The 25,630-nt window shown below is 47.8% G+C and overlaps 1 protein-coding gene across 1 annotated transcript; it reads left to right on the forward strand.

The window, feature by feature from the left end:
- Window positions 1-1,079: 1,079 nt before the first annotated feature.
- Window positions 1,080-24,700, forward strand: N4bp2l1 (NEDD4 binding protein 2 like 1). The gene is made up of 5 exons (XM_052168723.1): window positions 1,080-1,421; window positions 19,778-19,905; window positions 20,221-20,309; window positions 22,248-22,324; window positions 23,327-24,700. The coding sequence occupies exons 1-5, from the start codon at window positions 1,249-1,251 to the stop codon at window positions 23,574-23,576; spliced, it is 717 nt and encodes a 238-aa protein (XP_052024683.1). The 5' UTR covers window positions 1,080-1,248; the 3' UTR covers window positions 23,577-24,700.
- The last annotated feature ends 930 nt before the right edge of the window (window positions 24,701-25,630 follow it).

Genomic DNA, 25,630 nt, shown 5'->3' on the forward strand with positions numbered 1-25,630 from the left:
AAACCGTGCGTATATAAGCTAAAGGTCACTGCTGTTGGGACAAACGTGTCTTCTCGGTTCCTCATACTTCCCCAGGAGCACACAGCTTTTGCAGTACTAAGAAGGACTAAAGAAGTAGCTTGAAACGGGAGGGGAATTCCCGGGGGTGGGGTGGGGAGCAGCCTCACCCCACCCCCCACCCCTGGGAAGTCCAAAGCTAGCCCGACCGAGCAGGCAGCCGCCCTCCCTGCGTGCACAGCCCCTTCCTACCGTGACGATCAGGAAATCTCTGGTTTGGACATAGATTCTGAGTCGTAGAAAGGCACGGCTTCTTTCTCCACAGTTCCTTCTGTAATGCCCGCACCTTAGGTGCCAGACACAAAATGTTTTTATTTTTTACAACAGTTGTAGCCAAAGCCACCGATATCTCAGATGTTCTAGGATGTAAATTTTGAACAGTTTCATTCTGAAAACCAGGGCCATTCTTTTGCTTCTATAGGGAAATAGTGGAGAGTCACAGCCAGTCCCTACCAATGGGTGCCGCCAACTCCCGCAACTTGAACTTGGTTTTCTATAAATGGGACCAGGACAATCTCCCCTGTTACGTAGCAGCTGAAGGTGTTCGTGAAACCTCCTGAGTTCACCTGAGACCCGAGAAGTAAGAAGAGACTTAAAAGTTGCACATAGCCTTTTAAGGATAGTTTTGGCAGGTCGATAGCAGTACTAAGAACTGTACAGGATCCTGAAGGACTGTTCCTCAGCCCTTGGGACCCCAGCCAGGTGCAGATGCCCGGGCAGTAAGGGAGACAATGGCCTTTACTGTGACTGCTCTGATGCGCTGGTCACATTCTCTAATCTCCAACGGAAAGTATTTACTTTCAAGGTCTAGGCCTGTCTGAAGTGAAGTGACAGAGCTGTAGCAGAGGGCTGGGCTTTCACGGTGACTGCAGGGAAACCTCCCACTGTGTCCCCGGGGCCGGACCCCTTCCCTTGAGAAGGGCGGTGGAAGGCAGCGGGGGTGGGGGGAGAGCTGGAGGGGGCGCTGGGGGCTGCGTCACCCACGCTTCCCCGGCTGTCAGACTCATCGCCCGGGCCTCGCAGGTAGAGACGCCCCCTCCCGCGGTTCGCGGGGCCGGGGAGGAGGGGCTGGGCTCCGAGCGCCCGCCCCTCCATCTATCACATGGCCGGAGAGTCACAAAAACAACAGCTTTGGCCAAGATCGTGACTTCAGGAAGGGAGCCCAGGGCCCTCGCCGCCAGCCCCCTCCCCATGGAGGACAGTTTTCTGGAATCGTTCGGGAGGCTGAGCCTCCAACAGCGGCAGCAGCAGCCGCCTCCTCGGCCGCCGCCCGCGCGGGGGCCGCCTCCGCGCCGCCACAGCTTTCGAAAGCACCTCTACCTCCTGCGCGGCCTCCCGGGCTCGGGGAAAACCACGCTGGCCAGGTAATGAGAGCGGCCTGGCGCCCACGCGCGCCCCTGCCCCGAGCGGCTCCGCGCGCCGCCCCTGCCCTTGCCCCGCGCGCCCGAGAGCTTTGCCGCGCGCCGGCCCGGGAGGACGGACCTCGGCACTGCGCCTTGCGCAAGCCCCAGACGCCGCCGCCGGCCCTTCCCCGCCGCGCCCGGCCTGGTGCCCCCGGGCAACCTTCGTCCCCCCCCAGCCCCGGGTCGGGGAGGCCCGCGGGGACTGCTCTTCGGCAAAACCTGGCGGCGACTGCAGAGAAACCCCACTCCCCCGCAGGCAGCCGCCACGGCGTCCACAGCAGGCGCTGTCACCGGAGCGAGTTCGGGGGGGTCCGGGTCGGGGGTCCGCGCGGCACTGGCCGGGGCCCGGGGGCCGCTTTGAGATCTGGTGGATCGGCGCAGCCTGCGTCCGCTTTGGCGGCTGCGAAGGCGCACAGGTGCTCTGGGGAGGGGCGGGCTGGCGGCGCCACCACCGGCCGCCACTGACAGCCTCTCCGCGGGCGCCCAAATTCGTTCACTTGCCAATTGCGTAAGCGGCCCCTCCGGTCCCCGCGCGGAGAGAACTGCGCGCGCGGGCTTGCTGCCTGCTGCACCTTGCTAGGCCCGCTGCTCCAGCCTGAACGCCCTCCACTCCCCGCCCTGCACTTGGTGTTCCAGCAACATTGGACTGTTTGTCTCCTTGCTGTGGTTGATGATGCTGGCCCTCCTGCCTGGCTTTCCCACCTTTGCCCGACTGATCTCACTAGCCTTTTAAAACCGGTTCTATTACCTCCCCTCGCAGCTGCCTCACCCTGCCGTAGAAGCCGCCCTTCTCAGCGCCCTGGCTCCTGTTTACATCTCTGTGACTGCGCTTAGGTTTGCACACGATCGCTTTTTTTTTTTTTTTTTCCTTCTGTGCGATACTTGAAGATAGGGGCCATGTCTTACCCTCCATGAACGTTATCGGGCACACACTAGTCGGTAGAAGCAGTCACTTGCTACCCGTGTGCTTGCCATCTCATCAGATAAGGCTAGCCCTAGGACCCCGGAACCGCTGAAGAATCAAGGTGGCCCGCGGTCACATGCTGATTTCCATGGCACCAGGTAGTGATCATAGGGGGAGGGCCTGAGTCTGTTTGGATGTGGATGGTGGGAAACTGACATGGCCCAATAAGGGACTGACATTTGTATTGGGGTTCTAGTTGAGTTGTGGAGGAGAAGCATCCAGCTGATTGCTACCTTTGCATCTTAAAAGGATAGGTGACTTGCAGAGGCCACATTGGTACCCTTTTCTAAGACACCCTTCTGTATGTTCTTTCCGGAGGCTCCTGGCAGTGGCAGGTTGGGTGGTGTGGGGAATCTCCTTGGAACCCCGGACGAGTTGGTAATTTGGTGGTGATACAGCAATTCACAGCGGGGTCCATCTGTTACCAGGTGTTTTCAGGATGCCAAATCTTGTTCAATCTCACTTTCGCTTTGCAAACCTATACTCGATCACACGCTGAAAGTCAGAGAAGGAAGAAACTTTTAGCCATGACATCTCTAATCATGCTCAGAGAACAGGAAAGAGAGCAGAGCCCAAGCGAGGGTCGGCACTGGGAAGCCAGGGCTTGTCCCTGGGGAGTCTTTTAGGGGTCCTTTCTGTCTCTCCTTTCCTACACTTCTAGGATTTTAATTCCTGCTTGACATGTGACTAAGCAGAAGACATGGACAAGAGAACATCTCGTTAAACACCTGTAGGGACAGATTGGGTGAGCCCGGGGCCTGAAAGCAGAGGCCTGCTGTAGGTCTGCCTTGTCACCAGCTAGCTGCTGTCTTCAGCCACCCCGTGATTACTAAGAGGTGATTAACTTAGAGGGTTTAATAGGAATCTTTCTCTCAGCTTCCTGTTGCCAGACCTAAAGAGCACTGGCCTCGAGTCAAATATGGCCTCCTAGCCAAGCTCTGCCACTCACTGGAGATGTAGTTACTAGTTAGGTGACTGATAGGCTGAGATGAGCCCTCCGAGTTCCAGGGGCACACTTGGCTGAGGTCTGGAGGAAGCCTGCCTGGTCTCGGCCCCCCTGCTGTGCCGGGATGGGCATTGTATGCGGACCTCAGGAGCCTGGCGTGCTTCCGTGTGGGCTGTGGGTTTAGATATAAAGTTCAGCAGGGTGGGTTGCAGCCCAGAGCAAGCAGGAACAGGTCAGCAAGGCCTTCCCTGACCGTGTTTTCTCGGGAGGGAGTAGGAAAGAGTAGACTAGAAGACTGGTTTAGGTACACTGTGTAGGCCATAGAAACTCTAAGGTTATTACGCACTTGCTAGATGCTGGGGGTCATTTTCTCTTTATGCTTTACACATTTTCTATAACGGACGTGTATTTCTTAAATCAGACCGTAATAAAACTTTCTAGTTTAATGTTGGAGGAAGTTAGTTTGTGCAAATATGGGCTGATCTTCTCCGGTTTAACCTTTATCTCATTTGACTCAATAACGAATAAAAAAAAAAAATCTCTTTTAAAAATAGGATATGTCTTGTCTTTCAAGTCAACATTATATTCTAGAATCTTCACCTGTGTCTTTTGATACGTCCAACTATCTGGGATATGAAAAACATCTTTCTGAATTCTTTAGATTCTCTTTTTAAATTGGGGTTTATCTGGTTTAAACATTTTTAACCCCATGGCAGTACTTGAGCTAGCGTGTGCTCTAAAGCTACATTTAGAATCTGCTTTTAGCTAAGCATTGTTTGGGGATAGCTGCTTACGACAGACTATTCCAGTTCTGGGAACTCATCCTGATGAAACGCTTGGACAAGCGTGTGGATGCAGAGGAATGTTCTTCAGAGAGATTTTATTTCTTTTTATTTTTATTTTATTTGGTTTTTCTTTTTTCAAGACAGGGTTTCTCTGTGTAGCCCTAGCTGTCCTGGAACTCACTCTGTAGACCAGGCTGGCCTTGAACTCAGAAATCCGCCTGCCTCTGCCTCCCAGGTGCTGGGATTACAGGCGTGCGGCCACCACCACCCGGCAAGAGATATTTTATGTGACAGAAAAAAAGTAAGACAACTTAAATAAATATAATATATTAATTAAATAGTAAATATAAAAATAGATTGACTTATGTATGAGTCGCACAGTCACTGATGGAAGCACGCGTGTGCGTACACACACACACACACACACACACATGCATACACACACGCATGTACCTTGTAAATGTATTCTTTCCTGAAATTAAAGCCTGTCTTAAAAGATATGCACAGGTGTCAGCCTGCAGCTCAGCGGACAGAATGTTTGCCTGATATGCATGAAGCCTTGCATTCAGTCTCCGGCATCACAGAGAGCAGCTGTGGTGATGTACACTGGGGATCCCAGTACTTGGGCAGTAGAGACAGGAGAGGAGTATCAGGACTTAAGGCTACATTGTGAGTTCAAGACCAACCTGGGGATATGTGACATCCTGTCCCCAAAACGAAAAGCAAACTAAGCAGAAAGCTCTACACAGACACGCAAACCTCATTTTTATGCTCAAAGAAAGAGGTCTGTGTAGATGCTTAGAAAAGAACAGACTGAGCGAGAAGAGTAGACGCCCGTGCTGCTGACTGTCAGGAGTGGGGCCGGAGACTTCCGGCTGATGTGGGGCCGGAGACTTCCCCTAAGTCGTTTTCTAATTTTCAGCGATAATTGCATGTTGCTTGGTTACTTTAAAAAAAAAAAGAAAGAAAAGAAACTTTTGAAAGAGATGTGTGTGTGGTTGTTTTGCCTACACACATGTATGTTTACCACATGTGTGCTTGATGCCTAGAGACATCAGGAGAAGGCATTGCCTCCTCTGGAAGTAGAGTTGCAGACGGTGGTGAACCATCTTGTGGGTGCTGGGAGTCAAACCCGGGCTCCCTGAAGAGCAACAAGTGCTCTTAACTGCTGAGCCCTCCCTCCGGGCTTGGTAACGTTTTAAAGCGAAACATCAAGGCGCCAAGGAAAAGGCTCTGTGTTTAATGACTTGGCTGGTAACTATGTCCTTCTCTCAATGAAAAGTCCTTCATAGGTTGATTTCCAGTTGGACATTCGCTAGGAAACCCATGAGGCGATGAACCTTTTAATATCTATGGCATTTTATCTTGTTTCCTTTGTTTTAAAAAGATTTTATTTATTTTATGTATATGATGAGTACTCTGTAGCTGTCTTCAGACACACCAGAAGAGGGCGTCAGATCTCGTGACTGATGGTTGTGAGCCACCATGTGGTTGCTGGGATTTGAACTCAGGACCATCGGAAGAGCAGTCAGTGCTCTTAACCACTGAGCCATCTCTCCAGCCCTTTATCTTGTTTCCTTAACACGTGAGGTTCTTCGCTGTTAACAGGAGCCAACCCCACAAATACAGATTACAGAGTGCAGTAAACACAGGCGCTGTGGGATGTGAGGGCCAGCGTGGCATTAGTCACTAGTCAGGGGACACCATGTTCCCTTGCTTACTGAGACTTACATCCAATAAGGCTGTAGAAGGTGTTTCAAAGTAACAAGCAGAGACAAATTAACAAGTAGCAATCAGTTCTCTCTGTAGGCAAGGGCCGGGCAGTGGCACAGTGCCTCGGGCCGATAGCCTTCAAGGCTAAGGGAGCTGCGGCAGAGTGTGGAAGCCTGTTAGGGGCAGTCTCCTCCACCTGGAGGTGGGTCTTGTCTAGGCCTTGAAGTAGAGTGGGGAATGGGAAAGCACTTGCTGATCGGCTGGGCTTGACTGAAGGGGAGCTTTCTTAGCCTTGAACCCACAGGCCCAAAGCTGGATCTTGGAGACAATTAAATATTGAACATTGTGCCCAAGAGATGGCACAGCAGGTCTTTGAAGTGCTTGCTGTGTAGGCCTGAAAACCTCGGTTCAGTCCCTAGGGCCCACAGAAAGGTGAGGGGGGAAACTGACAGTATAAGGTTGTCCTCTGGTCACCACAGTCTTTTTTTTTTTTTTAAGATTTATTTATTTATTATATGTAAGTACACTGTAGCTGTCTTCAGACACACCAGAAGGGGGCATCAGATCTCTTTACGGATGGTTGTGAGCCACCATGTGGTTGCTGGGATTTGATCTCAGGACCTTCAGAAGAACAGTTGGTGCTCTTAACCACCGAGCCATCTCTCCAGCCTTGGCCACCACAGTCTTTGTGGTACATCATGCCACATGCACATCACACATGTGTGTGTGTATGTGTGTGTGTGTGTGCATGCACAAATGCACATGCACACACAGACACACACACAGACATAATAAAAATAAAGCTTTTAAAAGTTGGGAGACCCTTTTACTCTTTGCCTTGTGGTCCAGAACTGTATGTGTGTGCGCATGCGTGTGTGCATGCAGATGAGTGTGTGTCCGTTAATGTCTCCACTGTGGTTACTTTCACCTCTTTAAAGGCTAAGGATCAGTACCTGTGCACTGACTACCACCGTCTTTATTTCATCACCCTGGACAGAAGCCGCCCCGTAGCAGTAAAGCCTTCTCTCTCCTTTATTCCTGCAGCCTGCAAGTTACTTGGTGCCTCTGTGTTCTTGCTGGTCTAAGTGCGTCATATATGTGAATCATAAGTATCTGTCCTACGCCTCACTCGGTGCACAGTCCCAAGGCTCATGCTTGGGCCACATATGAGAACATCCTGATTTTATGTGTGAATAAAATATCCCACTGTGTGGGTATACAACTAACGCGTCATTGTGAACTGCAATAGGAGTCTTTTTATTCAGCCATTCATTCAAGTAGCCGTGTTTGAAAAATTAAACATCTTCATTCTTCTGTCTGTTCTTTGAACTTTTTTTTCTTTTCATCTTTCCCTACCTGAGAAAGCCAGGTCTTCACCACAGGGTTGGTCACATGCTGGTCCCTCTGTGATCTTCACCCTCTGGCACCAACACACTCGACTCGCTGCCTAATGACTGTCCTTTCTCCTCATTCACATCTCTCAGGACTGGAGGGATGCTTGTCTAATAAGATGTGGGGACAAACAGGTGAGGAGAAAGGCCATGGGGACAGATCACTGAGAACAGGGACCGGTTCCTGGACGACCAGTGGCTCTCCTTCACAGAAGGAAGACCAAGACACAGAGTTGACAGTATTCCATTTTTTATACATCACAATACAGTGACAGGCAGGTGACAGCTCAGACCTCTGGTGGTTCAGGCCACTGTGGGAAACGATTACTAGCATTTCCAGTTTTCCATGGTTTCACTAACTAGGGTCCTGGCATTACCTCCCTCTGGAGCTTAGACAAATGGAGGCTTAAATGCTATAGGAGGTTTACAAGAAGTCGGAGTTTATAAGTTTATTATCACTCACAAATGGCCAAGTTAGGGAAAGTGGCCCCCGCAGTGAAGAAACCTCATCACCGTGTGTCCTGGCACTGATGGGGCCACGAGGGAGGAGCAGCTGATGGGGGCTTGTAGTACTGCAGGTGTGGCCTACGATTGGAGAGGCAGAAGAAGTGGGTGCAGAAATCAAAGACCAGCAACTTCACAGAAAGGCTACGGGGTGTGGCTAAGGCTAAGGGGTGTGGCTAAGGCCACAGGGTGTGGCTAAGGCTAAGGGGTGGGGCTAAGGCTAAGGGGGTGTGGCTAAGGCTAGGGGGTGTGGCTAAGGAGGTTGCTAAGAAACTCTAGCAGTGTTCTTCTGAGACCTAGACTCTGCTATGTTAAATACCTCCATCAAGGTCATAGAGCCAAGCCCACTGCCACCACGTGTTTTCAATATTTGGGCTTAGATCTAGAGTCCTACACACGGCAGGCAAGCACACTCCCACAGACCTCCATCTCCAGGCCTGAACCAAAGCATAAAAGAGGCTAGTGGACGGATTAAGACTATCGTATCTGATCTACATCTTTATCTCTCTATAAAACTATATCTGAGTTATATACCTGTATGCTGGCACTTACTGAGTCTGAGGCAGGAGGATTGCTGTAAGTTCAAGGCCAGCCTGGACTATATTAGTGAAATCCTGTTTCAACAAATACTGCCCTTTAAAAAAAAAAAAGAAAAGAAAGAAAGAAAGAAAAGAAAAGAATTAGCCAGGTGGTGGTGGTACACGCCTGTAATCCCAGCACTCTGGGAGGCAGAGGCAGGCAGATTTCTGAGTTCGAGGCCAGCCTGATCTACAGAGTGAGTTCTAGGACAGCCAGGGCTACACAGAGAAACCCTGCCTCGAAAAAAACAAATCCAAAAATCCAAAAAAAAAAAAAAAAAAATTTAAAAATAAAAAAAAATAAAAAAGAATTATTTATTTTATGTATATGAATACACCATAGCTGTCTTCAGACACACCAGAAGATGGGAATCAGATCTCATTACGGATGGCTGTGAGCCACCATGTGGTTGCTGGGAATTGAACTCAAGATCTTTGGAAGAGCAGTCAGTGCTCTTAACTGCTGGGCCATCTCTCCAGCTCAACAAATACTATCTTTATTTTCTGTTCTGCCTCCAAAAGAAGTCTTGCATCTTGTAGGAATTAACTAAGAGTTGTTGCATGGATTGTTAATGAAGGGCAACTCTGGAGACTGCCTCAGAGACAGAAGTTCAGATGCTACTGTGGCTTTTGAGGAAGGAAGAAAAGCAAGAGGAAGCTGCTGTGTGAACAGATATGAGGGGAGGAGCGTGTGGTGCAAAAAAAATACACGGGAGAGCAGGCTAGACCATGCATCCCAGATAGCATTCGATACCGAGATCCCTTTTTTTTTTTTAAATGTATGAAGACATTTGATAAACGCCCCTTTCTTTGATCTCTAAATTAAAAATAGGTTTAAAAATTAAGATCAAGGGGCTGGAGCGATGGCTCAGCAGTTAGGAGCACTGACTGTTCTTCCAGAGGTCCTGAGTTCGAATCCCAGAAACCACATGGTGGCTCACAACCATCTGTAATGGTTTCCGATGCACTCTTCTGGTGTGTCTGAAGACAGCTGTAGTGTACTCATATACATAAAATAAATAAATCTTTAAAAAAAATTAAGATCAAATATGTGGTTGCCACTGCCTGTGATCGTCAGTAAAGTGAGGGTCACGAGTGACCTGGGTGGCTGCCCCTGGACCAACTAAAAGCCTGGGCTGGTTCCCGGTTCCTGATCCCTGGTTCCTGATCCCAGCTCTGAGAACAAGTGTTCATGGTTGACGAGCTGAGCAGAGTCGCAGAGAGCAGAGCCCATCGCTAGACCTGCAGGCTGTTCACAAGTCAGATAGCAAGAAGAGCTTATCTAGAGCTGGTCGGCCCAAACTGCCGTCTGCTGCTGGATCTCACAAACACGGCCTGCTTTGGAAGTGAGAGAGTGAACCGTAGGCTAGCCCCGGAACTTACTAGCCTTTGTGGCCCTTTGACTCAGTAGAGCTGTCTCAGGAAGTGGAAGGCTGCTTATCTAGTGAGGTACTGAGAAAAGAACTGAGAGATACAGTGGAGACTGAGGCCCATCTCCCAAGGTCGGGCCTCGGCCCTAAAGTGGGGGCTGGCAGGACCGGCCCTCAGGAAGCTGCCCAGGGCTCCTCCCCGCTCTCAAGCTGCTGGGTGCTTGGTAGACTCCTCCTCGCTCCCAGGCCTTTCTGGAGGCTGACCTTGAGAACAGTATCACACAGTTTGGGACCCTACGAAAAGAACTTGCAAAGTTGTGGCTAAAGAACATGGCATCCCTCAGGGCTGGAGAGATGGCTCAGTGGTTGAAAGCACTGGCTGTGTTCTCAGAGGATCCGGGGCTCGATTCCCAGCACCTACGTGGCAGCTCGAAGCCACCTGTGGTAACTCGTGTTTCAGGGTTTCTGACATAGACATACATGCAGCCAAAACATAGCCAACATAAAATGAAAGTAAATTGTATATTAAGGGGGGAAAAGCCATTCTTCATTCTCCAAGTATTTGTTACGTCCTGCGTGCCTGGCATTCATTCTAGATGCCGAGGTAAGAGTGCCAGACCGGACACAGAAACCCTGCCTCCAGGGAGCATGTCTTCTTCTATCCTGGAGGAGGAAGCCGGTTCCAGAGGGCCTGTGCTTTACCGTGTTACACACCCTATACAAACAAAGTGAAAATCCCAAAGCCCTTCGGAGCTAGTGCACTTGAAGTGTGCACCCCCATGTCCCAAAATGTGCATAGGAGATCAGACGTTGGAATTTCTTCCCGACAGGCATCATTGTGAGCACCCCAAGTGTCTGTAGAGAAAGCTAGAAATTGATAGGCTATGTTTTATCTTTAGCATTCTGACCTAGGGGGTTAGTGTGAGGGCTCTGGGATCAGAACCTGGGTTTGTGTGGTTTTTTGTTTGTTTGTTTTATGAACGTGATGAGTACACTGTCGCTGTGTATACCAGACACACCAGAAGAGGGCATCGGATCCCATCACAGATGGCTGTGAGCCACCATGTGGTTGCTGGGATTTGAACTCAGGACCTCTGGAAGAGCAGTCAGTGCTCTTAACCACTGAGCCACCTCTCCAGCCTTGTTTGCTTGCTTTAAATCGTGGGATAATGGAGTGCTATGTGGGAGTTATAGGGGATGACTATAACTGTGTATCAACATGAGATCTAAAATATGCAACACTCCATCCTTCCACTCATATTTCAGGCAATGTTCTAGGTACTTGGGAAGCACTAGTGAAAAACATCAGCTCCTTGCCCAGGGAGGCCTAATGCACTAGCGGCAGGGAAACAAGTGTGCGATGTAAGGGAATTAACCCCGTGGTTCCGGGAGGGTGCTCTGGAGAGCGGAAGTGAAGCCCAGGAGGAGCCTCAGGGGTAAAGCGGCCGCTGGCTGAACTGAGCCCCAGCACCATCAGGAGATGGTGTGATGACAGCGCTGGGTGGATGGTCAGCAGGGTCAGCCTTGCCCTGTCAGCCTAGGGGCTGAACTCCTGGTTTATGTTGCAAGGCTGTCTGCCATGCAGAGAGGAGTAAGGGCTCTGAAGAAGGCTGTTGACTGAAAAGCAGCTTACAAAGGAAAAGGACCTTGGTGGGGGGGGGGGTGGTGAGGAGGGGCGGGATGTGAGGGAGATGTTCATGGGGGACCTGGGAGGGAAGCATGTAGGGGTGATTGTGTGTGTGTGTGTTAAAGACTCTGAGGTAAACTTTAGAGCTGTAAAGTTCTTTGGAGTCACAGGTTAACCGAGTCGCAATGCAGAAAACCACACAGTAACTTAAGAGTGGGAATATGGCCCGTGCAGTGCTTGTGACATGTGACATCTTTGAGCTGAAGACGCAACAGTGATGGCAGGAATGGGTCCCAAGACATCTCCCTGAGAAGGCTGTCACAGTGCTGTCATTTCCTGGAGCGTGTGACAGCGTGTGCTTTAAAGCTGCAGTTTCAGGGTTTCTTCCTCTTCCTGTGGCACAGACAAACGTGAAGCCAAGAGCTGCCGGGCAGGGTGGCTGGGACGCCCTTAGGAATGGTGACTGCACAGGGCTGGCGAGGATGACGGGACAAATGTGACCAAAGTTCAGTGATGTAACTCAGTGTAAGAATGTCATCATCGGCGCTGGAGATGGTCCAGAGGTTAAGAGCCCTGGCTGGGTTACAGAGAAGCTGGCTTCATTCACAACCCTGTGGTGGCCCACGGCCATCTCTAATCTCACACTGGAGCGAGAGGGGATCTGATGTGCTTTTCCGGTCTCCACAGGAAACACGGTGCCAGACACACACCCAGGCACTCACAGACACATGCCGGCTTTTCTTTTTATTTAAGGAAGTGTCATAAGAAAAGGCAGGGTGTAACTGTAGGTGAAGGCACGTGTGTGCAGACTGTGGCTACATGTCGCAGTATGTGAGACAGCAGGATGCACTGTCAGAGCTAGAAGAGCGCCCAGGCTGTGACACCACGCAGTCTGGTTGTCTCTAGACCTGAAGGAACATGCGGCTGGCAGTGCCACTTGGAAACTCTGAACCCTGGCCAGCCATTTAATCTCTCCAAGCAGCAGCCTCGTTATCTGCAAACTGGAGGAACTATTGTTTACTTTGTGAAAGTGTTACAAAGGCTAGGGGGAGCTCGGACACACCAGGGTCTTCGTTTGCTGCTGACCACTCTGGGAGAGTCACTGAAACCATCATGGAGGAAGAAGGAAACGTTTCTCATTGACATTGTTCAGGGGCACTTCTGCAACAACAATAGTTAAAAAGTAAAAGTATAAAATTTTATAAAGGAACTATTTTCACCACTGAATATAATAAAAAGTCTAGTAAAGAAGGCAAGAGGAGCCGGGCGGTGGTGGTGCACGCCTGTAATCCCAGCACTTGGGAGGCAGAGGCAGGTGGATTTCTGAGTTCGAGGCCAGGCTGGTCTACAGAGTGAGTTCCAGGACAGCCAGGGCTACACAAAGAAACCCTGTCTCAAAAAACCAAAAAAAAAAAAAAAAAAAAAAAAAAAAAAAGGAAGGCAAGCGGATTGATCTAAACCTAGGAACAAAATGACAAAGCCGGGTGACAGCTCTAACTGTGCAGTCACGTGGCACAGTGTAGAAAGTATTTCAAAATGATGGGAAAGGGTGAGATACTTAGGCAACAGTTTGGGGACAACTAGCGTCCTAGGTAGAAAAATAATCAAGTTAGATCCTTAATTAACACTTTTTAAAATATTTTATTTATTTTACGTACATGAGTACACTGTAGCTGTCTTCAGACACACCAGAAAAGGGCATCAGATCCCATTACAAATGGTCATGAGCCACCATGTGGTTCCTGGGAACTGAACTCAGGACCTCTGGAAGAGCAGTCGGTGCTCTTAACTGCTGAGCCATCTCTCCAGCCCATAAGTTAGGTCCTTAACCTAACCTGTGTATAAGTGAAGTTTCAGATGGACCGAGGAGGAACATGCAGTAGAATATTGGCACGGTGACACGATCCTGGGTGCAAACTACTGTTCTGATGTCCATCAGAGGCACCATTTGAAGATAAAAGAAGCTCTGTGTGGCAGGGCTACATCTGTGAAGACTTAACCTTTATAATCTAGAGAGTCCTGTAAATAACATCAGAAAGCAATTGCTCTATCCTATAGGAAAGTGGAATTCGGTAAGATAAACCTCCTGACGAGGGGCCTCTGCTCAATACGCAGGAGGCGGCAAGAATAGCACACTGGGCTGCCAAGAGGCAATTCTTAGGTAAGCTGTCGCACGTCCCTGTGAATAAGCGTAAGCTGCCGTGCATTGAAATGTCACAGAAAAAAAAAATCTCATAGGATGAGAAACAATTTGTCACGGAAACAAAAACCTGCTGGCGAAAACTTGGTATGATTTATATCACATTCCTGTTTTTACCCAAAAGGAGAACATTTTAAAGATACAGTCTGGGAGTGCGGGCGTACGCCTTTAATGCTGGCACCCGGGAGACACAGGCAGTCTGATCTCTGTGACTTCCTAGTCAGTGAGGCCAGGCGACCTAGTGAGACTCTCATCTCAGAAATGAAACAAACGGGCTTGAGAGATGGCTCAGCGGTTAAGAGCGCTGACTGCTCTTCCGAAGGTTATGAGTTCAAATCCCGGCAACCACATGACGGCTCACAACCATCCGTAATGAGATCTGATGCCCAGATCTGATGCCCTCTTCTGGGGTGTCTGAAGACAGCTACAGCAAGCAAGCAAGTGGGGCCAGAGTGAGAAGCAAAAGTATCTGAAGACAGCTACAGTGTACTTACATATAACAAAACCAGTGTACTTACATATAATAAATAAATACATTTTTAAGAAATGAAACAAGCAAACAAATAAACAAACAAACTTTGGGCCAGGTGATGGCACTAGCCACCAAGCTTTACAGCCCTACTTTAATCCTGGAAGGGAGAGAAACGACCCCTGACACTTGTCCTCTGACCTCACATTTGTGCATAAACACACACAATTAATAGAGGATTTAAAGATTTTTTTTTCTATATAAGATCAAATGTTAGAAATTATTTTTAGATGAAAGAATACAGGAACCTATCCTTACTCCCCCTCCCCCAACCTGGCATTTTAATGTTTCAATGTGTATCTTTGTTCATTAGGAGAAACCGATACTTTTCACAAGCTGGAGCCTCTTTTTCATAAGAGGAGCCAGCAGTGTATCAGGAGCTAAACTTGGAATCCCAGTGTTTGGGAGACAGAGGCAGGGGGATTGGCTGTGACTGTGAGGCCATCCTGGTCTGCACAGTGAAGTTTAAGCCTGTCAGAGCTACTGTAGCAAGCAGGTGTAGGATGGGCTGGGCAAGGTGGTGCACGCCTGCGACCCAGCTCTTGAGAAGCTGAAGCAAAAGTAGTTTGAGCTACTTAGCAATGGACAAACACGTAAGATAGAGATCATGACGAGAGCGGAGAGGAGGCTCGTTATAAAACAAGTCTACCTAGAAGACGGGATGAGAATTCCAAATGAGAAACCTGAAGACTTGCGGGATCTCCGGGCGTCGGAGGCGTGGGGAAGGCTGCTGGAAGCCAGGCTAGCTGCGAGTCACGTGGTCTCGGTTCCACACACTTGCATCATCACTAAGCCAGCCAATGGGCTTATTTCACAGTGGAAGACTCGAGGACACGGACTGTGTCTGCATGGGCACAGTGGGTGGACGTCACGTGAGATCAGGAGAAACATCTCTCCTCAGTAACACCCTTCCAACAAGGTTTAGTCTGGCCCCAATCCTGAGCAACAACCAGAAACTCATCTGGACTCTTCCAGAAAGAGAAATTACCAAAGATAACACTTGGAATGAATGAAGATCGTTTGGGGAACCGCAAGAGGAAATTTTAAATATTTAAACATAAAATGAATTAAAGCCAGGTGGTGGTGGCGCACGCCTTTTATCCCAGCACTCAGGAGGCAGAGGCAGGTGGATTTCTGAGTTCCAGGCCAGCCTGGTTTACAGAGTGAGTTCCAGGACAGCCAGGGCTATACAGAGAAACCCTGTCTCGAAAAAAACCTAAATAAATAAATAAATAAAAATAAAATAATAAATAAATAAAATGAATTAAAGTAAAGTTCAATTATGAGAGTTGAGAGGAAATTTTGAAATCTTTATGATATGAATTCAAGTATCGTGCTTACCTAGAAGAATGTTGGCAGAGAAGGAACCCAGGAATAAAGAACCTTGAGTAGAGGAGACAGAAATATTGAGGCCAAATATGACAATCTAGTGACTTTAGACAGAGGGTACTCAGTGTCGATTGCTGTGTATTTCCCCCATTTGTATATAATTTTGAACATTTTCTAATTAGAAGTTGTGGGCAGCAAAAAAAGGTCCAGGTGCAAACTAAAGAAGGAAAAGGGAGAGGAAATGAAGTGTATCAGACATGTTGACCAGAGAGGATGTGTGGATCTTTTCACCTTCAGACCCAAACAATTCAGTTCTAGGGAGAACTTACTGAGAGGATGTTCAATACACAGAACTATGGTGGGTAATTGCCCAAGCTGGGTCCTGAATAGGGATCTGTCCACTAACGCATGTCTGAAAATGCGAAGTCAGGGGTACAAGGGAGACCTTCCCAGTCTGCAAGTCCCCAGCTGATAGATGCCCATCACATCCTAGTTCTTGATGGCTAAATAATTGTGGGAGAGTGGGGCTGGTGAGATGGCTCAGGGGTTAAGAGCACTGACTGCTCTTCTGAAGGACCTGAGTTCAAATCCCAGCAACCACATGGTGGCTCACAACCATCTGTAATGAGATCAGACTCCTTCTTCTGGAGTGTCTGAAGAATAAATAAATCTTTAAAAAAAAATTGTGGGAGAGTAAGTCACGAAGTATGGATTAGCACCCGAGTTTCTCCCGTGACCTTAGTGAATTGGGAGGGGGCAGTGGAGTAGGGGAAGCTACATGGAAGTCAATGTCTATTTTCTCCCTGTTCTTCATTTGTTCAGTTGCCCTAATGCATGAGGCTCCTGACCACCCTAGAGAAGGCTAGCACTGAGGCACGGCCCTCCTCTCTGAAGCCCGTCACAGAATCACCTCTGTGTCGCTAGTGTTTCTACTGTCTTGAATTTTCAAGATGTTGCTATGGCTTTTGGTGCTAATTTGACATTTAGATAGAAGTAAAACAAAAAAAAAAAAAATTAAAGGGACAGACCAAAGGGAAAAGAAGACTGGCCCCACACGGGTGATGTGCACTCTGCTAGTTTGCTGGGAGGACTGTGGAGCCCATGGTCACATGTGTCTCAGAAACGGAGAGCCCATGATGCCCCGTGGTGCGCCTGAGCAGTATCACTCTGAGTAAAATCCAAGTCAGAAAGGCCAGCAATGCTCTGTTCTGTGTGTTGTCTAGAAGGGACTAAGAAGGAAATAAAGTGTGCAGCAAACAGCATGTCTTTAAGTCCACCTAGAGAAACCACTAGAAGCTTAAACTTCTGTCCATAGCGTAAAGCCACCAAGAGCCCATAAAGATCACACATGGAAAGCAAGGTTCATCTCTGGAAAGGTTCAACAAACCAGACCTACGAAAGGCTAGTGACAGAAGACAGGTGAGAGCCAGTCTACGAGGGACAGTAGATGCGGGGAGGGGTCCAGAAGAAAATAAGCCTTGGTTTCAACAGTCACTTAGCACACAGGGGGAGATACAGGGCAAATGACTTCCATTTGAATGGTAGATTTTATTAGAACAAGTCATATTTATGAAATAACCCGAAACTTGAGTGCGTTGACCAATGTCTACGTCACTCAGCAAAATTTAAAATACCCGTCTATGAAGTGGCTTGCCACACCCACCACCCCTCCCTCACTCTGCTCTCTGTCACGTCACTGTTTGCCTTGGAGGTCAGGGCTTTGGGTGTGGGTTTGACCTTTTCTGCTGGGTCAGCAAGCTCCTCGAATGTTCTCTGTGGAGACTGACTGACCGCTTGTCCTCCTCTGCCCTCTGGCGACTTCTCCCACCCCTCACCACTCTCCAGACCTGTCCGTCACTGAGCCTTGCCATATTTCCCGTGTTCCCAATTCCTTCAAGAACTTGAAACTGATTTCTATCCTGCCAGTTCACACTAATTCACTTTGCCTGACATAATATGGTGTCCACTCCTGCCCTCCTGCCCAGGGACCTGAAGAGTCCGAACCAGCCAAAGCCAGCCCACCAGAAACTCAATCTCACTGTGTGAAGGACACACACCAGGCAAGACCAGAACTCTTGGGCTGACTCAGCCCAAACTGTGACTCCCCAAGCCAGTTCCCTCTCCCTTCCATAAGCAGACTTTCTGTATGTGAGAACTACCATGAACGGTTTTTAGTGTCTTTACCATAACCCTGTCCACTTGGGTGGTCTGCGGTCCCCGGCTTGGCTTCCAAGGTTTGGGGTCACACTTCGGACAGCTTCCACCTTGCCAAGTTCCTCTCTGCGTGCAGCGTTTCTGACGACTTACTACAAGGAATCTGTCTCTGCTTTTATTCACCCTGGGTGTGCCACTCCTGCCTTCTCTTATCCCCTTTCGCAAGAGGTAAAAAGTTCCTCAACCCTCAAGGTCCAAATTAAATGTTATCTCTTTTGCAATGTCTCACTTATCAAACTGTTGCTGTTTCTGGCCCAAATTGTTTGTGTTTTGTTGGTACAGCTTGTCCTATGTGGGTCACACACACTGTGCAGGAGACCTGGTCCCTTAGCCAGCGCATCCAGTCTTGAATGTAACTACTTTAGTTTTTGCGCCTTGACACTTTGTGTAACTTAGTGTCTGGAAATTGTCAGTCGGGGTTTAATAAGTTGGCTAATTGATCCTTTGATAGGGACATTTTAATCTCAGAGCTGAAGAGTTGGAGCCCTTGCTGCTCTTAACCTCTTGATTCCCAGCACCCACACGGTGCTCACAGCTGTCTGTAATTCCAGCTGCAGGAGATCTGATGCCCTCTTCTGGATTCCGTGGGTCCGTGTGCAGATGGAGTACCAATAGATAAAGATAAAAACAATAAAGCGAAATATATGCCTACATGTTCTCACAAGTCTACTAAGGACAGTCAGGTTGCTGTTAAAAATCAAGGTGTTCCTTGGATTCCCCATGTGCCACCACAGACTGTAACAAAGTGCACTTACTTTGTCGCTTTTTCCCTAACTCTGCTGTCACGACCTCTGAAGAATGCAGGTAGAGATGCTTGTTTTGTCTCTGGGTTGTGTATGTACTGACATGTCAGAGCGGAAGCTCTTACCCTTTACCTCTGACATCCACTGTAACACCCAGAAAGCCCCCATGCTGAGGTGCTCTGTGCTTGGGTCCTGTCAGCAGGCTGGGTTGGTAAGTTATGACTGACCCTCAGGTTTCCTGAGTACCTTCCCCTTACAAAGTGCTGACCCTCCAGTCCTCTGCATTGTCCTCTGTGGCTTAGAACTAAGAAGACAAGCTCAGACAGACGGGTTCATGGCGGCTGTGGGGTAAGCTTGAGGATGGAGCCCAGCTCTATAGCTCCCTGTTCTTGCTGAGTTAAAATAGCCTACCTCCATCTCTGCTGAGACCAGAAACTGAAAGGGCATGCGTGGTGCCTCCACCTGCTTGGCCTGTTGTATTGCCGCCCTTTTCACTCTCCACAGCTGTGGGAGTGGATTCCACTCAATAGCAGAATCTGTTGGGCATCCATCGGACAGATAATAAGCTTCTCCAGTTTGGGGTTTTTGGTTTTTGTTTGTTTCTTATTACAAGGAGGCTGTTCAGTACCAACCTGGCCACTATCTGATTTGATAGTACCTGCTCCAAGATATGACACAACCCCAAACCAAAGCATCTCTTTTGAAATTCTTTCCTGCAGATCTTAACTCCCCTCTCTGTTAGGCATAAAGGCACTCTCTGTGATGTTACTTGTTTTCTGTGACATTTTCATATTTCGGTTGGCCCAGAGTGGTAGGGTTAAGAAGGCACAGGGGCACCATTGGGTTCACCTCTCTCCTTCTCTTGTGCTTTTTCCCACTGGTTTAGGTATTGTTAGAACTCAGAGGGTAGCTCACACACATCTCCTTTATCCACATTTCATACCTCAGCAAGAACTAGTTGCTCAGATGGGTCCTTACAGAGATCAGAGCTCCGAGGAATGGGACCCAGGACAGGTAAGAGTTTAGGGGCCAAGGGAAGGGCTGCAGTGTGGGGGCATGGTGCCCGACGGGAGGTGTGGGGGGCACTGCTGCCTCGGAGGAGTGGCCCTGGTAACTGATGTCCACCAGGAAACAGTCACCACGCCCTCGACCTAGCCTTGGAGTTTTAGTCGATCCGGGTCGACTCAGGAGGCAGTGGCCGTGACCAGTGACCTCTCACTTTTAAGAGTTGGCAACATGCGCAGCGGCCTCTCGGCCTCCTGCCTCCCGTTGAGGAAGGATGACTTCCGGAGATAATTGGTTCTCCTTTTAAGTGAAGTTGAAAAATTCAAAATGTGGAGGTCTCAGAATTATTATCTGCCACTGAAGATGGAAGGGAACTGTTTGTCATGGGAGACTCCCTTTTCTGTTTCTCCACTTTGCAGACAGCTGCAGCGTGACTACCCCAGAGCACTGATTTTCAGCACCGATGACTTTTTCTTCAGGGAAGATGGCGCCTATGAGTTCAACCCCAACTTCTTGGAGGAAGCTCATGAGTGGAACCAGAAAAGAGGTGACAAAATTCCTTTCCAAACCTGGGGAGGCTTTATGCATGTCCATTGTAGCAGCTTTGAAATGAATACCTTTCATGGAAAGAGCTTTAACCAAAAGCTCTGACTTTTTTTTTTTTTTTAACTGGGAAGAATGACAGGGCTTTTAACCCCTGTAGATTCCAGCAAATGGAACCCCGCAACAATGGTTCAGCATTTCACTGTGTAGCATTTAACTGTGTGAGGAGTCTCCTGTAATGGCAGTAACGATAATGTGGATGATGCTTGAACTGCTGACTGCTGCATGTTGTTCACCATTGTGTTGCATTGTGTTACAGCAAGGAAAGCAATGCGGAATGGCATATCCCCCATTATTATTGATAACACCAACCTGCACGCCTGGGAAATGAAGCCCTATGCAGTCATGGTAGGGAGAAGTATCATTCTGAATTCTCAGTAATGGATGTTTTCTGAGGGAGTTGAAACCTTGGTTCTTTCCTCTTTGTCTAGTCATCCATGATGTCACATTCACTAATGGTAGTTCTCGCAAGGAGCCAGTCAAGTTGGGAATGTTGTCTTGGCCTTTCTCTGCTGTTCAGTTGCTGAGGGGCCACTTTACCTCTGAGGGTCCTCAGTACTTAGTCTGAGTCCTTGGTAGATATTTTCCTCCTTCCTTCCGTCCTTTCTCTTTTTGAGACAGGGTCTCACTATGTAGCCCTGGCTGTCCTAGAACTCACTATGTGGACCAGGCTGGCCTCAAGATCTGCCTGCCTCCGCCTGCCCCTTTGCTAGCTCTTCAGTCGTGGCTGCTTTCTGTTCCGAGGAACATCCACGAACGCTTGCATGGAGATACAGACTAGAGAACTCACTGGCCGGGCTGTGGGTCCCAGTGAGTCAGGGCTACCTGCTGTAGACGGGGATCTCAGCACTCTTGCTGGGAGTTCCAGGGCACCAGAATTTCTTAGTCTATGGACAGATTTAGGATTAACAGTATGATGCTATCAGGGCAGTAGAATACAAATATCAATACATTACTCCGCTCCATTTTGAGCCTTTCAGACTGTTTGTATCTGATGCTAACAAGTTTTCATTTGACAAACAGAGCAGGAGGCAGACAGCCTCTTGAGTTCCACATGGCCCCTGGGTATCGTGAGTTGTCATCCACAGAGCTCCTGGTAGTTTAAGGATCTTCCCCCTCCACATTTAGGCAAAATAGCAAATAGACAGGTTTGCTTCTGTCTACTGATGCCCTCCTGTCAGTTCTGCTCGGGCCCAGGGGTAAAGCTTGGATGAGTTCACATTCAAGGCCACAGGAGGCACGTGGGGCCACAAAGAGCTGCTGCACGCAGGCGCAGCTCGAACCAGCATGACGGACCATCCGTCGGTGGCTTTCGGGAAGTCCTTTCACTTCTCAGTTTTGGGTACCAGCCAGCCACAGCTGTTAACCCAGTCATTAGCTGTTCTTACAGTGTGACAGTTGAATTCTTTCCTGAATAGAACCACCTAGCCAAAGCGTGAAGAGGAAACTTAAAATACTTAAAATGTATTTATTAGTTGATAAATAATAGTGATCTTACATGGTCGTGGAGTGAAGGGGGCTGCTCTGGTGAGTGTGTTCCTGCCTGAGTCAGGGTACTTAGATCATCTGCCACCTCAAGCATCACTTTTGGGTGGGACAGGAACATCCTCTCTTGGCTGTCTTGATTTGTGTAATACTAACTGTAACCCCCTCTGGTCTAACCGCACACCACAACTTATGCATGCTGCCCAAGGAGGAAATCCCTCAGCTTAGCTCATTTAATTACGTTTTTAAACACATCGAGCACTAGTGATAACCGAGGGCTGTGTGAACAAAGTGGTCAGCTTTCGGATGCAAAGAACATTCCGATGTTTACAGAGAGCCTTACTCATTTTCTAAACTCACAGAAATTGGACCAAGCACTGCAGAGCAGGAAGATCTGAGTTTGCTGGAAACAGTATATAAAATATGTGGGGATCACTCTTATAAGTGGTGCTCTCGGTTACAAACCAAGATGGGAGGAGGCCAGCCAAGATAATCGTGGAAGTGGCTTTCAGAATTCCCCAGGTTCACTGTTCACACCTGTTTCATCGTGAGTTCAGTGATCCGTCTTAAGGATGCTCAGACGCCTTTTAGATAAAACTCATCATCTTTTGACACTGAGACACGTCTAACACAGCGGGAGAGACTAGGTGTGGGGATGAAATGCAGGAGATAGATTTAGGGCCTGGGTGATTTGTAAAACAGGGGGCACTTGGACAAGAGTGTGGTGAATGATAAGTGAATGTGAACATCCCCAAGTTACATGCCATGTCTTCACTGTCTTATGTGCTTCTGAAAAATCAGGCGCTTGAGAATAATTATGAAGTTATATTCCGAGAACCTGACACTCGCTGGAAATTCAACGTTCAAGAGTTAGCAAGGTACCTCTTTGTTTTCCTAGTTCCTCATTCTGTATCCCGCTGTTTTCAGGAATTTCAGACTGAACAAACGCATCTTTGCAGGCTGGGAATGGACTAGTTTTCAGACCAGAAATGGTAATTCTTAGAAACTGATAACTTTGGAACTATTAATGCGAGGCCCTTAGCTTTGAGCCAGCTGTCTAACATGACGCTAAATGCTAGTCCTCGGCTTGGGCCTGGTCCCTTAGAAGGCCATACTTCACTTTGTGCTCAGTTGCTTCCTCATTAATGAGCATTTAAGGCAATTGCTCCACATGGGACAAGATCTTTGGATGTTAAGCAGAACATGACACATTCTTGCTGCTTTGATTTATACAGCAACACATGTCCAAACAGTAACTTGGTTTTTAATGCTTCTGATAACCACATTCCGTGTTACCTGATGCCAAATGATACAATAGATGCAGAATATTTTCTAAAGCAAGTCTATAGTCATTCCCATAATTGCCTAGTTGATAAATCTAACATGGCTCAGGAACTCTAGTTTGTAATTGAAATCTTGACAACTGAATTTCTAACCACATCCCCAACTGGTATTTGTACCATCCCGGAATTTAAGATTGTTTTAGTAAGCATCGTTTAATGGTATCAGACTGGTATCCAAACTGATAACATGTATGTATGCCATGAACAAGCAGATCACTAATTGCCTGAGTTACATCTTGCAGTGTTTGTTCAAAGTCAACATCACTTAGGCTTTCTTTAGAAAGGTCTGAAGCCTTCTTTCAGAAAGGTCTTTCTAAAGCTAAGCCTAGGTGTCTTGGGGGTGTGCAGAGTAGCATGAGAAACAGTGGCAGAGCTGGAGAAGTACCTCACCAATAAGGACATATACTTTTGCCTGGTCTCCTGAGGCAAAGCAGTAGCCATGTAGTGTGTACGATTTGTATGTAATATAAGTTACTTATTTTGATAGACTGCCTTAACTTAAGACTTGTGGGTTTTCTTTTTCTTTTTTCTATGTAGAAGAAACATTCATGGGGTCCCAAGAGAAAAAATACACCGAATGAAAGAACGGTATGAACACAATGTTACCTTTCACAGTGTCCTTCATGCAGAAAAGCCAAGCAGAGCGAACAGAAACCAGGACAGGAACAGCGCACCGTCCAGTGGCTCTGGGTACTGGAACACCTACACAGAGCTGCCCAACCGAAGGGTTAATGGCCACTATGCCAACGAGAGCTACAGAAGGGGCGGCTACCACCATGGATATTAACGGCCCATGTACAGCCACTGCAGAATTTTCCTAGAGAACGTTTCTACTTCAATTTTTGGTATTTATTCTTTGTTCAGTTTTAGCCAGAGCTCTAATTCCAGTGTAAAACCCAAGCCCAGAAGTTTCTGAACAGAGGTTGTTATATTCGTTATCTCCAACAAGCAGTGTCAGCGTGCGCCCGTTCGCATGGCCTGATACTGGGAATAGGCTGAGGAGCCCAGGGTCTTTCTCCAGGGAAAGAGTTGATTTGAAACTGAAATCCAAGATTATCAATTAGTTGCCTAGAGTCATGAATGAAACAAGATGTCACTAGTACTGTAGGCTACAGTACCACCGTCTCTGACCAATCCATCTTTTCCATAGAGCTGGAGAGGTGAGGGAGGCAGAGGCAGGAAGCAGCTATTAGATCTTAGACCATTGCTGCTCTGATGATCTGTCTGCTCTAGAGCCCTGAGCCATCACTCTAATGGCGCTGACTTTTAGACCTAATGCAGAAGGGAGTGCAGTCCTTCAAGGGAACATTAGGGGGTGGGTTACTCCCTCATTTTAATGATGCACCACTGTTAAAAATGCCTGTGAATTCTTAGTAACAAAGGCACCTAAGAGGAATCAGTACCGTTACAGTCAGACCCCGCAGACAGCAGCGTCCGGACAAACTCCTCCCTCTAGCTTATAGTCCAACAGTGTAAATAAACCTGCTTTCGCAAAACACCAGTTCTTAAGAATCATCAAGTGATTTCTAAGATGCTGCCTGTCACGTGATATTAATTAGTAACCCAGATGTTTAGGAGTGCACAGCAAGGAGGAGCCAGGACATAGGTCATACAAGGAGATACGAAAGTCTTGCCCACCCACCGAGATGAGCAGTCTGACTGTTTTAGGTGGTGTTGCGACAGTAAACTGTAGAATGGCCCTCATTGATTATGGATCTATGAGTCCAAATTAAATCCCAGCAGGCTGGAATCAGATTCACTGGTACAAGACCATGACAAGACCATGTGAGATGTATGCTCTATTTATTTTTGGCCAACAGCTTCTTTCTAATGTTTTGTGAAATATTATTTTAAGTGTCTTATATAATGGTGCTTTTATGGTTATTAAAATTGTATATGGAATTGAATTTATATTGGGTTTTCCACTGAATTTATTTTCTGTTTAACAAAACCCAAGGACTTCAACCATAAAATAACCTTTACATATATAATAGGCCTATTCTTGAGTCACTGTTAGTAACTGGGAGGAATGAGGCCACATGTTAGAAGACCTGCCTGCCATGCCATTATCAATACTATTGGAATCCACTCAACATCTTCATGACAATAAGCAACACACTTAATATTTTCCAATTGGTGTCTTAGTAATTAGTAATGTTATATAAAAATAACCCCAATAATAACAATTAGAGAAAGCCCAGATGATGAGTCTCATCTCTGAATTGGGATGAATCTGCCATCTTAACTTTGCATACGGCAGCCCTGTAGCAAATCATTTAGTTTTCCTACCTGCCAGCCCCAGGTAGCTGTTGGACTCACAGCCTGAACGCTGCCTATGTACATGACTTTGGTATGGATGGCTCTATGCATCTAAGTTGGCAGAGGGGAGAAGGGTCAGAGCCCACATGGAATCCCTTCCTCTGGTTCCACACGTGCAGCCGAGGACCAGATCCACGTTCCCTGACGTGGCTGGTTGACCCTCAGAGCTTTGGTCTGCCTGAGCTGAGGTGAAGACTACAATAAAAGGCTTTGGCTTTGGGCCCGGAGCCTCTCAGAGCTCTCTGAGTCTCCTGCCAACCATGTCTCTACTCTCTCCTACATGGAAATCCAAAATGCTTGGTTTGGAAGCACAAAACTGATGAAACGCCACCAAGTACGTATTGAAAAGCAGTAGTTCCTTTCCTTTCCACGCTCTGGCTTCTGACTTACGGCCACTTTGAACAGCCGTGACTGACGTGCATTACTGTGTCTCTACCTACATTATTCATGGAGCTGGCTGAGTGCTCTGGAACCAAGGGCTCTCAGTTAAGAAAAGTAACACTAAATGCTTTTGCCATTCAT

This window comes from Apodemus sylvaticus, chromosome 22 (assembly GCF_947179515.1).
Source record: "Apodemus sylvaticus chromosome 22, mApoSyl1.1, whole genome shotgun sequence".
In the NCBI taxonomy this organism is placed as follows: domain Eukaryota; kingdom Metazoa; phylum Chordata; class Mammalia; order Rodentia; family Muridae; genus Apodemus; species Apodemus sylvaticus.